Below are 12,758 nucleotides of genomic sequence, written 5' to 3' on the forward strand. Positions count from 1 at the left end.
AACTAAAATAAAGCGGTACCCTCATGTTGACCGATCTAATGGCCCGACGAGATCCATCCCAATTCTTTCGAATGGGGTCTCGATTAATGGTAGAGGGCGCAAAGGCGCTTTTGGAATGGCCGCTGGATTTACTAACTGGCATTTGCGGCACGCCGTACACCACCTACGGACATCGCCGCGAATCCCTGGCCAATAGAACTGGGCCATATTCGGGCTAGTGTCTTATCCTGCCCTAAGTGTCCAGCCATGGGATTAAAGTGAACCGCCTGGAATACCAATTCCCGGCGGCTTTTTGGAATCAAAAGCTGTGTGATTTGCTCTTTAGTCTGAGTGTCCTGCGTCACTCGGTATAATCTATCTTTCATAATAGAAAAATAGGGGAAGGACGGGGTGGCATTTGGCTGGAGCGTTTGACCATCGATTACTCTCACTTGGTCAAACGCCTGCCGCAGAGTCTCGTCTCACGACTGCTCTAACGGGAAATCCGCAAGGGATTCCCCGAGAGAGGGAAGAGGAGCCTACTGCTCCTCACTCTGATGCGGAGATGATGTAGATGGCTCTGTGACAGCTGCTCCCGCCAATGCGACACCGGGACCTCCCCCCGCTGAACTATGGCAGGACCCACTCTTCACTAAATGACTCATCAACTCCCCGAATCCCGGCCAATCAGTCCCCAAAATTATCGAGTGGGTGAGGCGAGGATTAACCGCCGCCTTTACTCTAAATTTTTCCCCTCGGAAAAAAATGTGGACCGACACCAAAGGGTAGCTGTGAACATCCCCGTGCACACACAACACCTTCACCCCCTGTGCTCCCCCCAATGCCTCGTCTTGTACCAGGCTTTGGTGGATTGAGGTCTGATTACAGCCAGAGTCCACCAACGCCTGATATGTATCCCCTTGGATACTCACCGGTATGCGATACGCTCTGACCCGATCGAGGGCAGCTTCTGGCGCGTCGGGGATCCGAACCACCGCACCCACTTCCATTGCCGAGCACTGCTGTTGGAGGTGGCCCGGCTCCCCGCAGCGCCAGCAAACCAGCCCGGGCTTCCTCTCTGCACCGGCGCTCTGGGGCTCACTCACCTGAGGGGGGGAAGAGACAGACACAGAAGGGAAAAATGGGAGGGCACCATGGGTGCGACGAGCCGGCTGGGGTGGGGCCAGCCCCTGCCTCCGCGGTGGGGGAACGGGGTGAGGACAAGACACAGGAGGAGAGAGGGGGAGAGAGGAGAGGAGAGAAGAGGATGTCCGCTGTCCTGCCGTCGGAACAGCCACCAAATGGTCCTCCGCCAACTCGATGGCCTGATCCAGCGACGCCGGGCGGTGGCACTGGACCCACTCTGCGGTTCCCTCTGGTAGGCGGCCGATGAACTGCTCCTGATCGAGGATTCCCTCGGCGTCGTGGTTGTCGGCCCTCAACCCCCGCCAGCAGGCGTCCCGGAGCTGCTGGCCAAACGCGAATGGCCGGCCGACTTCCTCCAGCCACAGAGCGCGGAAGCGCTGTCGCTGTTGTTCGGGGGTGCGCCCCACCCGCTGGAGGATGGCCCGGCGAAGGTCCGCGTAGGCCAGCCGGCGGTCAGCGGGGAGCTGTAGCGCGGCCAGCTGCGCCTTGCCCGCTAGCAGGGGGAGGAGGCGCGCCGCTCGCTGTTCCACCGGCCAGCCTGAGGCCTCTGCTGCCTGCTCGAAGAGCGTGAGGAAGGCCTCGGGGTCGTCATGCGGGCCCATCTTAGTTAGGATGAGGGAAGAAGGGCCCGCTGTGGTGGATCCCGCCGACGCGAGGAGGTGCCAGAACGCCTGTCGATCTTCCTGCTGCGCCAGCACCAGGGCCTCGAACCGGTGCTCTTGCTCCTTCCGGAGGGTGACTAGCGCCTGGTGCTGGCTCTGCTGGGCCGTGGCGAGGGCATGGACCAGGTCTGCGAAGGGGGAGGACTCCATGGGGCTGTTCTTTTCCTGTGCTCCGTCCCGGGTTTCAGCACCACTGTGGCAGTTCCTAGGAGGGGGAGGAGCACAGAAAGACGGCAGGCCAGAATAAAGTTCCATAACTGCATTTATTTTGCTCTTTTCAGATGCAAACATACTCTCACAGCCATGCACGCACGCACACACACAAGTCGTCTGGCTGGGGATACAGCTCACTTCCTCTGCTCTCTCTTTATATAGGGCGTGGTCACTGGGAAGACACACAAACAGGTTAATTGACATCAGGTGTAGTGATTCTGCCACTTACCTTCCCTGACTCCGCCCTCCGGTCACAGACCAGCGCTTGACCACGCCCCCACTGCCACAAGGTGTATACCGGGAGCCAGGGTGCCGGACATAGCAGGTAATCTTAGGGTCCTAGGCAAATACAGGTTCTCAGAGATAGTTATCTATGCAGCAGCTAATGATATACGCCTTCATCAGTCTGAGGTTACTAAGAGTAACTTTGTAGAGGTGTTTAAATTAGCAAAGGCAATGTCCGATGCTGTAGAATGCTCTGGCCCCATCCCAATGCGGCGTGGCGATGTAGCTTACAGCAGGTTATGGTCACTGAACTGCTGGTTGTCCAGGTGGTGCTCTGAAAACAGTGTGGGCTTTATAGATATTTGGGCTAATTTTGAGGGCACTGCTGGCCTGTTGGGGCGGGACGGTATCCATCCCACTCGGGAAGGTGCTGCTCTCATTTCCTGCAGCATAGGTCATAGTCTCAGAACAGATATTGTTAATTTCTGACAATCCAGAGCCAAGGCCAGGGAGCAGACGAACAGGCTAAACCGACTGTCTGCTAGCTGCACAGAGTCGTCACTCAGGGCCCACTACATCGAGACTGTGTCTGTTCCCCGAGCTCAATAAAAAGGTAGAAATATTCAGAGAGTTTGTTCCAGTAACCTAATCAATATAAAATTAGATCATACTGACTGTACAGCCACTGCCAGAACCTTTGATCTAAAGGTGGGGCTATTAAATATTAGATCTCTTACATCTAAAGCACTAATGGTTAATGAACTCATTACTGATCAGGAGTTTAATGTACTTTGTTTAGAAGAAGAAGAAGAAGAAAAAGAAACCTTTATTTGTCACATGCACACTTCAAGCACAGTGAAATTCATCCTCTGCATTTAACCCATCTGAAGCAGTGAACACACGCACCCAGAGCAGTGGGCAGCCACACCAGAGCGCCCGGGAAGCAGTTAGGGGTTCGGTACCTCGCTCAAGGGCACCTCAGCCCAAGGCCACTCCACGTTAACCTAACTGCATGTCTTTGGACTTGTTTAACTGAAACATGGATTAAGCCAAATGAATATATAGCATTAAATGAAGCGAGTCCTCCTGGATACAGTTATATACACCAGCCTCGTCTAACTGGAAGAGGAGGAGGCGTCGCGGTTATTTATAATGATTATCTAGGTGTAACACACAAACCTGGTTATAAATTTAATACATTTGAAGTTCTTCATACTCATATAATGTATGTAGCCTTGAAAAGTAAGTCTACCCAGTTAATTCCATTACTTATTATTTACAGGCCCCCGGGGCCATATTCTGAGTTTCTTTCTGAATTTGCAGATTTTATCTCAGATCTGGTTATTTCCTTAGACAAAGCTTTAGTTGTCGGAGATTTTAATATTCACTTCGATAACCCAGAAGACCCTTTAAAAACAGCGTTTGTGTCCATTTTAGATTCAGTAGGGATTAATCAGAATGTCATAGGACCAACCTATAATGGTAGTCACACCCTCGATCTAATACTAACATTCAGATTAAACGTAGACAATATAGTCACACTTCCACAGTCTGAAGTTATCTCAGATCATTATCTCATCTCATTCAAAATATGTCTGAGTAATAATATATGCACCTCACCACGCTACTGTATTAAACGTACATTCACGTCAACTACTGCACAGAGCTTTATAAATGATCTCCCAGAGTTATCAACTTTGATTGGGTCACTGTCAGCCCCTGCAGAACTTGATCAGGCAACTGAATGCTTAGAGTCAACATTCCGCCGTACCTTAGATAATGAAGCTCCTCTTAAAAGGAAAATGATCAGAGACAAAAAATTAGCACCCTGGTATAATGATGACACTCGCACATTAAAACAGACCACTCGAAAATTGGAACGTAAATGGCGTCAAACAAAATTGGTAGCATTCAAATTAGTGTGGAAGGAGAGCTTCCTGAAGTATAGAAAAGCTCTTAGTGCTGCGAGATCAACATATTTCTCCTCCCTAATAGAAGATAACAAAAATAATCCTAGATTCCTATTTAATACTGTAGCAAAATTAACCAGGAATAAGTCCACTATAGACACATGCACACCTGCAGTATGGAGTAGCAACGACTTCATGAATTTTTTTAATGACAAAAAATTCAAACTACTAATTTAAGGTCAGACAATGTAAGTGACCCTGTAGTTAACAATATCACTGTATCAGATCAGCAATTAGAATGTTTTACTCCCCTTAGAGAAACTGAATTACTTTCATTAATCTCGGCATCAAAAGCCTCAACTTGTGTACTAGATCCCTTACCGACACGTCTATTCAAACAGATAATAACTGGAGTAATTGAACCGCTTCTAAAAATAATAAATTCTTCTCTTACGATCGGCTATGTACCCAAATCCTTTAAACTAGCAGTTATCAAACCCCTGATTAAAAAACCTGACCTTGATCCCTGTCAGCTGTCCAATTATCGGCCAATATCAAACCTCCCCTTTATCTCCAAGATCCTTGAAAAAGCTGTGGCACAGCAGTTATGCTCATATTTACATAGGAATAACATCCCTGAAATGTATCAGTCAGGATTTAGACCTCATCATAGCACAGAGACAGCACTGGTTAAAGTAGTAAACGACCTACTGTTGGTGTCTGATCAGGGCTGTGTCTCGCTGCTTGTGTTGCTTGACCTTAGTGCAGCATTTGATACCATTGATCATTCCATTCTTCTGGATAGACTAGAAAATGTTGTGGGAGTTAAGGGAACGGCCCTCTCCTGGCTCGGCTCTTATTTAACTGATCGCTATCAGTATGTTGATGTAAATGGTGATATTTCTAGACGTACTGAGGTAAAGTTTGGTGTTCCACAAGGTTCTGTCTTGGGTCCACTGCTTTTTTCTTTATATATGTTCCCTCTGGGTGATATTATTCATAAACATTGTATTAGTTTCCACTGTTATGCTGATGACACACAGTTGTATGTTTCTGCAAAACCTGATGAGAGATACCAGTTTAATAGAATTGAGGAATGTGTGAAGGACATTAGACACTGGATGCTTATTAACTTCCTTCTGCTTAACTCTGACGAGACTGAAGTACTTGTACTCGGACCACATGCAGCTAGAAGTAAGTTTTCTGATTCCACAGTGACTCTGGATGGCCTTTCTGTTTCTTCACGTGCAGCAGTAAAAGACCTCGGAGTGATTATTGACCCCAGTCTTTCATTCGAAACTCACATTGATAACATCACCCGGATAGCTTTCTTTCATCTCAGAAATTGCAAAGATAAGAAATTTAATGTCACTACATGATGCGGAAAAAACTAGTTCATGCTTTCGTTACCTCCAGGTTGGATTATTGTAATGCCTTACTGTCTGGATGTTCCAATAAGTGCATAAACAAGCTTCAGTTAGTTCAAAATGCAGCAGCAAGAGTCCTTACTAGAACTAGAAAATATGACCACATCACCCCTGTCTTATCCACACTGCCTTGGCTCCCAATCACATTTCATATTGATTATAAAATACTACTATTGACCTTTAAAGCACTGAATGGTCTCGCACCACAGTACCTGAGTGAACTTCTGGTCCTTTATGACCTGCCACGCCTACTTAGATCAAAAGGTGCAGGCTATCTGCTGGTACCTTGTATAGCAGACCTGGGCATTTTACGGCCCGCTGGCCACATCCGGCCCTTTGGTTCATTCTGACTGGCCCGCGTAAGGTTAATGAGAAATTAGAAAATAAACGTATTTTCTAATAATGCATGGACTGAATGTGCATTGCTTTTATTTTGAAGTTGTGTTCAACAAAAACGCAATGCGCGCGACATGAAAATGACATGAAATCCCACGAAACCTAATCCCGCAATAACTACTTCCGTAATTTGTCCAGACCAACCACAAACTTGTACGTCATCCTTCAAACGGTCCAGCCAATCACATAGTGTGACGTCACCAGCAGGTGCCGGAGCCGATCTCCGGCGAAAAGCACCAAATGAGGTGATTAAACTACAAATATGGGCATCATTATTATAATATGATGTATCTTGCTTGATATTTGGAGTAGAAAGACAATATTGTGATGTCTTTATTGTGTTTTGGGGTGAATGTGACTGAAAAAAATGGTACAAACGTTCACATTTTGTTAACCATTGTTTTGGGAAATTTGATTGAATAAATGACATTTTTTGTAAGGCAACCTCATTTTTTCCATACTCTTACCAGTCTTAGCAGCTTGTAAAACCAATGTTATTTATTGCTTTATATAAAGAAATACAATTAATATTATGCAGAATTTAGTTCAGCGTTTTGGTCCGGCCCTCCACAAAATTTTCTGTTGCTCATGTGGCCCCATGGAAAAAATAATTGCCCACCCCTGTCGTATAGTGAAGGCTACATCAGGGGGCGGCCTCACAGTTATGGAACAGCCTTCCAAGTAGTGTTCGGGAATCAGACACAGTCTCAGTGTTTAAGTCTCGGCTGAAAACAGATCTGTTTAGTCAAGCCTTGTGTTAATGGTGTTTATGAGGTAAAGGTGTAGATCTGGAGGATCCTCAGACAGAGTGTTTTGGTAAACTGGGATGTATGGATGCTGTCAGTCCCCACTTGCTTGCTCACTCGAGTTTGTTGACGGTGTAGTGGCTGCTGCTTTATGTCCCGGGGCCCCTCATGCCTGTGTTACCTTCTGGCTCTCCCCTTTTAGTTATGCTGTCATAGTTAGTTGCCGGAGTCCCTGCTTGTACTCAGCACAATATGTATACTGTTCTTACTTATTCAGGTGACATTGGGCATACCTAACAACCTGTGTTTTCTCACCCCCCCCCAAAAAAAAAATCTGTCCCCCTGAGTTACATATCAATCCTGAGCTTGAGATGCTGAACCTCTTCTGCTCCTCGGACCTGCCTGATCCATCTTGGTGCCCTGTGTCTGGTTGGAGTCTCATCACATCGCATCGATCTTGTGGAGGACGGCCCCATGTGGACAGTTGAATGTCACACTTGGAGGATGCTCTGGACACTTACAGTAATGCTTTTATGGCTGAGGACTACAGTTGACTTGCTAACTTTAGGACTGCAGTTGTCATGAACAGTTTTGCACTCAAGTTTCCATCAATGAAGAGTTTATAACATCAACGAAACTGACTTCATGTTAAAATTGTTAATGTTATAGTCATGTTGCTTGTTGTTGCCCAAATGAGGATGGGTTCCCTTTTGCGTCTGCTTCTTCTCGAGGTTTCTTCCTCATGTTGACTGAGGGAGTTTTTCCTTGCCACCATCGCCACAGGCTTCATCATTGGGGATAGATTAGGGATAAAATTAGCTCATGTTTTAAGTCATTTGAATTCTGTAAAGCTGCTTTGGGACAATGTCTATTGTTAAAAGCGCTATACAAACAAACTTGACTTGACTCTCATTTATTAGCTGAGAATACACCAGAAGCCACCAGAAGGTATGTAAATTTCAAAAATGTATTGGTGGGCATGCCTCCAGACCCTGTCAGCATGAGCACGCCTTAGGTATGTCGCTGCGGTTTCGCTGCTGCAAATTCCAGAGCCGCCTACTACTTTTTTTTAACCAGCTACTTCAGATTTTCTGGAGAACCCTGAATTTTTAGATAGTACCTCTTATCCTTTTTATCAAGTAGGAGTTAGGTTGCAATTAGGCCAAAAGTTCTGTTCCTTTCCCCATTACACCTTTCTATTAAGTTTTTCTTTGTTAGATGTACGTAACCATTTTTGGGATCTTAGTTTCTCAGTATTTTATTGTAAATTTGTGACAAAGCCATGAAACTAAACTAAACTAAACTAAACTAAACTAAACTAAACTAAACTAAACTAAACTAAACTATGTACCCAGTTCTTTCTCACTAGGATCTGCCACTTTAAGAAGCCACAATAAAGCGATTTAATAAAAATCTGCTGAAGCAGTGCATCACTTGAAAATAACTGAAAATTATTTTAAATGTCATTTCAAATAAAGATGAATCGTACTGAGTGTGATAACGAGTCTGCATATTTTCTTTGTTTCTTTTGTAGCTAATATTGAACTCTACTCCTGCACAATTACTTTATATAAGCTCATGTGTCATTCGTTGTCGTTGGTTCCACTTCTGTTCAGAAGATTGGGGTCTGATATCCATCATGTGATGATTTGATGAAAAGTTCAGTAGTGACTATAAAGTCCATTCTGGGCCTCGAAGGTTCTGTTGCATTCTGGACAGTCCAGCGCTGGCGGTAACTTAAGTTTAGGGAGCTTTCTCTTGTCTGTCTGTCTCCTGCTCCTGTCTTCAGTCTCCTCTCTACTCCCTTGTTCAAAATTCGTTATCCCTTTTTTTATTTCAGCTCTCCATCTGACTCTGTCTTTGGCAATTTCTTCCCAGTTATTGATGTTGATGTTACATTTTTTCAGGTTGGCCTTCAGGTTATTCTTATGCCTTTTCTTCTGTCCCCCTCGGTCTCTCTTTCCCTCTGCCAATTTTGAGTAAAATATCTGTTTTGGCAGTTGTGAATCCTCCATCCTGATAAGATGACCTGTCCAATGAGTTGGTTCTTGACAATGAGGCTCTCAATGCTGTCAGTATTGACTTGCTCTAAGACACTGAGGTTGGCTTTCTTGTCCTGCCACTTAATGTTCATGATGTTCCTGAGGTATCTTTGGTGGAATTTTTCAAGGGCTTTTAGGTGCCTGTGGTATGTGGTCCATGTCTCTGATGCATAGAGCAAGGTGGGGATGATAATGGCCTTGTACGCCTTGCTCTTTGTGTCCAGCCTAATATCGGAGTCAGAGAAAACTCTGTTCTTCAACTTACCAAAAGCTGTTGCTGCTTGCTCTATTCTCTGATGTACTTCAGCTGTGATGTCAGCATCAGCAGAGACTATGCTGCCCAGGTATGAGAACTTATCAACGTTTACAAGTGTTGACTCCCCAATTTTGATATCTGGTGGAGTGTTATCTTTTGGTGCAGGCTGGAAGAGTATCTGGGTTTTCTTGACATTGATCTTAAGGCCAAGTTTGCTGTAAGCATAGTGGAAAGCATGAAGAATGATTTGTAGATCTCTGGATGATTGTGCTGCAACACCATTGTCATCAGGATACTGGAATTCAGCTACTACAGTTTTGGATAATTTGGTCTTTGCTTTAAGCCTTGACAAAAGCTCATGTGTAAATGTTATTCAAAGGTGGGGCAATGCTCTTCTGTTTATTCTGTGTTGATATTGATTGTTCAAGCAGCTCAAAATGTGTGATTTAGCTTCACGTCATCTGGCTGTGCGGCTGTGTAATTTTGGATAATTGTACCTGGTGTTTCACTGACATTAAATTCTCGTCTGTAATCAATTGTAATCTCTAACACTGGGTGTGATGTGTTCAGCTGCTGGATTTAGTTGAGGTGTAATGTTGGGCATTACTCTGTGCATTCTGTAACAGTCCACTCTGCTGTGTTCATGTTAAGCCCAGAGATTACCAGCGTTCCTGAAATGTGTGTTTTCTTTTTCTGCTGTAGCTAAGGCAGAGTGTGCATTCAGTTCAATTTTAATTGTATTAGTGCTTTCTGGGGCGGCACGGTGGTGTAGTGGTTAGCGCTGTCGCCTCACAGCAAGAAGGTCCTGGGTTCGAGCCCAGCGGCCGGCGAGGGCCTTTCTGTGCGGAGTTTGCATGTTCTCCCCGTGTCCGCGTGGGTTTCCTCCGGGTGCTCCGGTTTCCCCCACAGTCCAAAGACATGCAGGTTAGGTTAACTGGTGACTCTAAATTGAGCGTAGGTGTGAATGTGAGTGTGAATGGTTGTCTGTGTCTATGTGTCAGCCCTGTGATGACCTGGCGACTTGTCCAGGGTGTACCCCGCCTTTCGCCCGTAGTCAGCTGGGATAGGCTTCAGCTTGCCTGTGACCCTGTAGAAGGATAAAGCAGCTACAGATAATGAGATGAGATAGTGCTTTCTGCTGTCATTTACGTTCCTTTGACTGCTAGCATGTGATACTTCTTTTCAAATCTGTGCCCACCCACTGTTTCTAGCCTCATCACTGCGTTAAGGTTGTGTATATTTCAGAGTTTAATGCTGAAATCTGTTTCAGGACATTTAACTCAAGCTGGGTCTCTCTCTCTCTCTTCAGGTACATGTTTGAAGGAGGGACAAACTTTGGTTACTGGAACGGTGTGTACGATTAAAATCACATTAAAATAATCTTCATCTCTATCCCCTTTTCTCCTGTATTAGGATATTTTACAGGTTAGCCAACCAGGGAGGATGAACGGGCTAACACATGCTAACATACAGGCTAACACATGCTAACGTACAGGCTAACATGTGCTTCTTCTGTGACTTGTGCATGCAGCTATTGTTCATGCTGTGTCACTGAGCAGACAAAAGATATAACTGCCTTCTTCCACATACAACCCCGATTCCAAAAAAGTTGGGACAAAGTACAAATTGTAAATAAAAACGGAATGCAATGATGTGGAAGTTTCAAAATTCCATATTTTATTCAGAATAGAACATAGATGACATATCAAATGTTTAAACTGAGAAAATGTATCATTTAAAGAGAAAAATTAGGTGATTTTAAATTTCATGACAACAACACATCTCAAAAAAGTTGGGACAAGGCCATGTTTCCCACTGTGAGACATCCCCTTTTCTCTTTACAACAGTCTGTAAACGTCTGGGGACTGAGGAGACAAGTTGCTCAAGTTTAGGGAGAGGAATGTTAACCCATTCTTGTCTAATGTAGGATTCTAGTTGCTCAACTGTCTTAGGTCTTTTTTGTCGTATCTTCCGTTTTATGATGCGCCAAATGTTTTCTATGGGTGAAAGATCTGGACTGCAGGCTGGCCAGTTCAGTACCCGGACCCTTCTTCTACGCAGCCATGATGCTGTAATTGATGCAGTATGTGGTTTGGCATTGTCATGTTGGAAAATGCAAGGTCTTCCCTGAAAGAGACGTCGTCTGGATGGGAGCATATGTTGCTCTAGAACCTGGATATACCTTTCAGCATTGATGGTGTCTTTCCAGATGTGTAAGCTGCCCATGCCACACGCACTAATGCAACCCCATACCATCAGAGATGCAGGCTTCTGAACTGAGCGCTGATAACAACTTGGGTCGTCCTTCTCCTCTTTAGTCCGAATGACACGGCGTCCCTGATTTCCATAAAGAACTTCAAATTTTGATTCGTCTGACCACAGAACAGTTTTCCACTTTGCCACAGTCCATTTTAAATGAGCCTTGGCCCAGAGAAGACGTCTGCGCTTCTGGATCGTGTTTAGATACGGCTTCTTCTTTGAACTATAGAGTTTTAGCTGGCAATGGCGGATGGCACGGTGAATTGTGTTCACAGATAATGTTCTCTGGAAATATTCCTGAGCCCATTTTGTGATTTCCAATACAGAAGCATGCCTGTATGTGATGCAGTGCCGTCTAAGGGCCCGAAGATCACGGGCACCCGGTATGGTTTTCCGGCCTTGACCCTTACGCACAGAGATTCTTCCAGATTCTCTGAATCTTTTGATGATATTATGCACTGTAGATGATGATATGTTCAAACTCTTTGCAATTTTACACTGTCGAACTCCTTTCTGATATTGCTCCACTATTTGTCGGCGCAGAATTAGGGGGATTGGTGATCCTCTTCCCATCTTTACTTCTGAGAGCTGCTGCCACTCCAAGATGCTCTTTTTATACCCAGTCATGTTAATGACCTATTGCCAATTGACCTAATGAGTTGCAATTTGGTCCTCCAGCTGTTCCTTTTTTGGACCTTTAACTTTTCCAGCCTCTTATTGCCCCTGTCCCAACTTTTTTGAGATGTGTTGCTGTCATGAAATTTCAAATGAGCCAATATTTGGCATGAAATTTCAAAATGTCTCACTTTCGACATTTGATATGTTGTCTATGTTCTATTGCGAATACTATATCAGTTTTTGAGATTTCTAAATTATTGCATTCCGTTTTTATTTACAATTTGTACTTTGTCCCAACTTTTTTGGAATCGGGGTTGTACATGAGCTAAGGGCTACAGTTACACTAAGATTAGCATGAAGTTGGTGTTAGCATGATGGTAATAGTAGTGTGAGGGACGATGGCTGATATTAACTAGTGAATAGAGTGTGCTTGGGCCACTTCCTGTGTTCTTTATGGTTATTTGTGTTTATTTCCTGTTTAGGAGCGGATCATGATACAAGGTACCGTCCTGTAGTGACAAGTTATGATTATGATGCTCCGTTATCAGAAGCTGGAGATCCAACTAACAAACTGCTGGCCATCAGAGATGTCATTAAAGACGTATGAGCACAATTCGAATCAACACTGTTTTACATTATAGGAGTGAATAGTCTGATAGTAGTGTGTTGATATTATCTGACAGTTAGTTCTGTCATCATCTCCACCCATATATCTATAATAATTAACACGTATAAATTCCTCTATTTTAACATTTTCAGTTCCGTGATATTCCAGTTGGACCAGTGCCTCCAGCTTTACCAAAGATGGCGTATGGTTTTATAATGCTACAACAGGTGAAAAGATTATTTTTAACATCAGTTTAATAAATACAACAAATA

The 12,758-nt window shown here is 44.6% G+C and overlaps 1 protein-coding gene across 1 annotated transcript in view; it reads left to right on the forward strand.

Annotated features, from left to right (window-relative positions):
- Positions 1–12,758, forward strand: part of glb1l (galactosidase, beta 1-like) — a 54,863-nt gene that overhangs the window by 20,047 nt on the left and 22,058 nt on the right. The window contains exons 9-11 of the mRNA XM_060930459.1: positions 10,312–10,352; positions 12,362–12,480; positions 12,639–12,713. Coding sequence (XP_060786442.1) covers positions 10,312–10,352; positions 12,362–12,480; positions 12,639–12,713 — 235 coding nt within the window. The remainder of the gene's footprint in view (positions 1–10,311; positions 10,353–12,361; positions 12,481–12,638; positions 12,714–12,758) is intronic.

This window comes from Neoarius graeffei, chromosome 9 (genome assembly GCF_027579695.1).
Source record: "Neoarius graeffei isolate fNeoGra1 chromosome 9, fNeoGra1.pri, whole genome shotgun sequence".
NCBI lineage: Eukaryota > Metazoa > Chordata > Actinopteri > Siluriformes > Ariidae > Neoarius > Neoarius graeffei.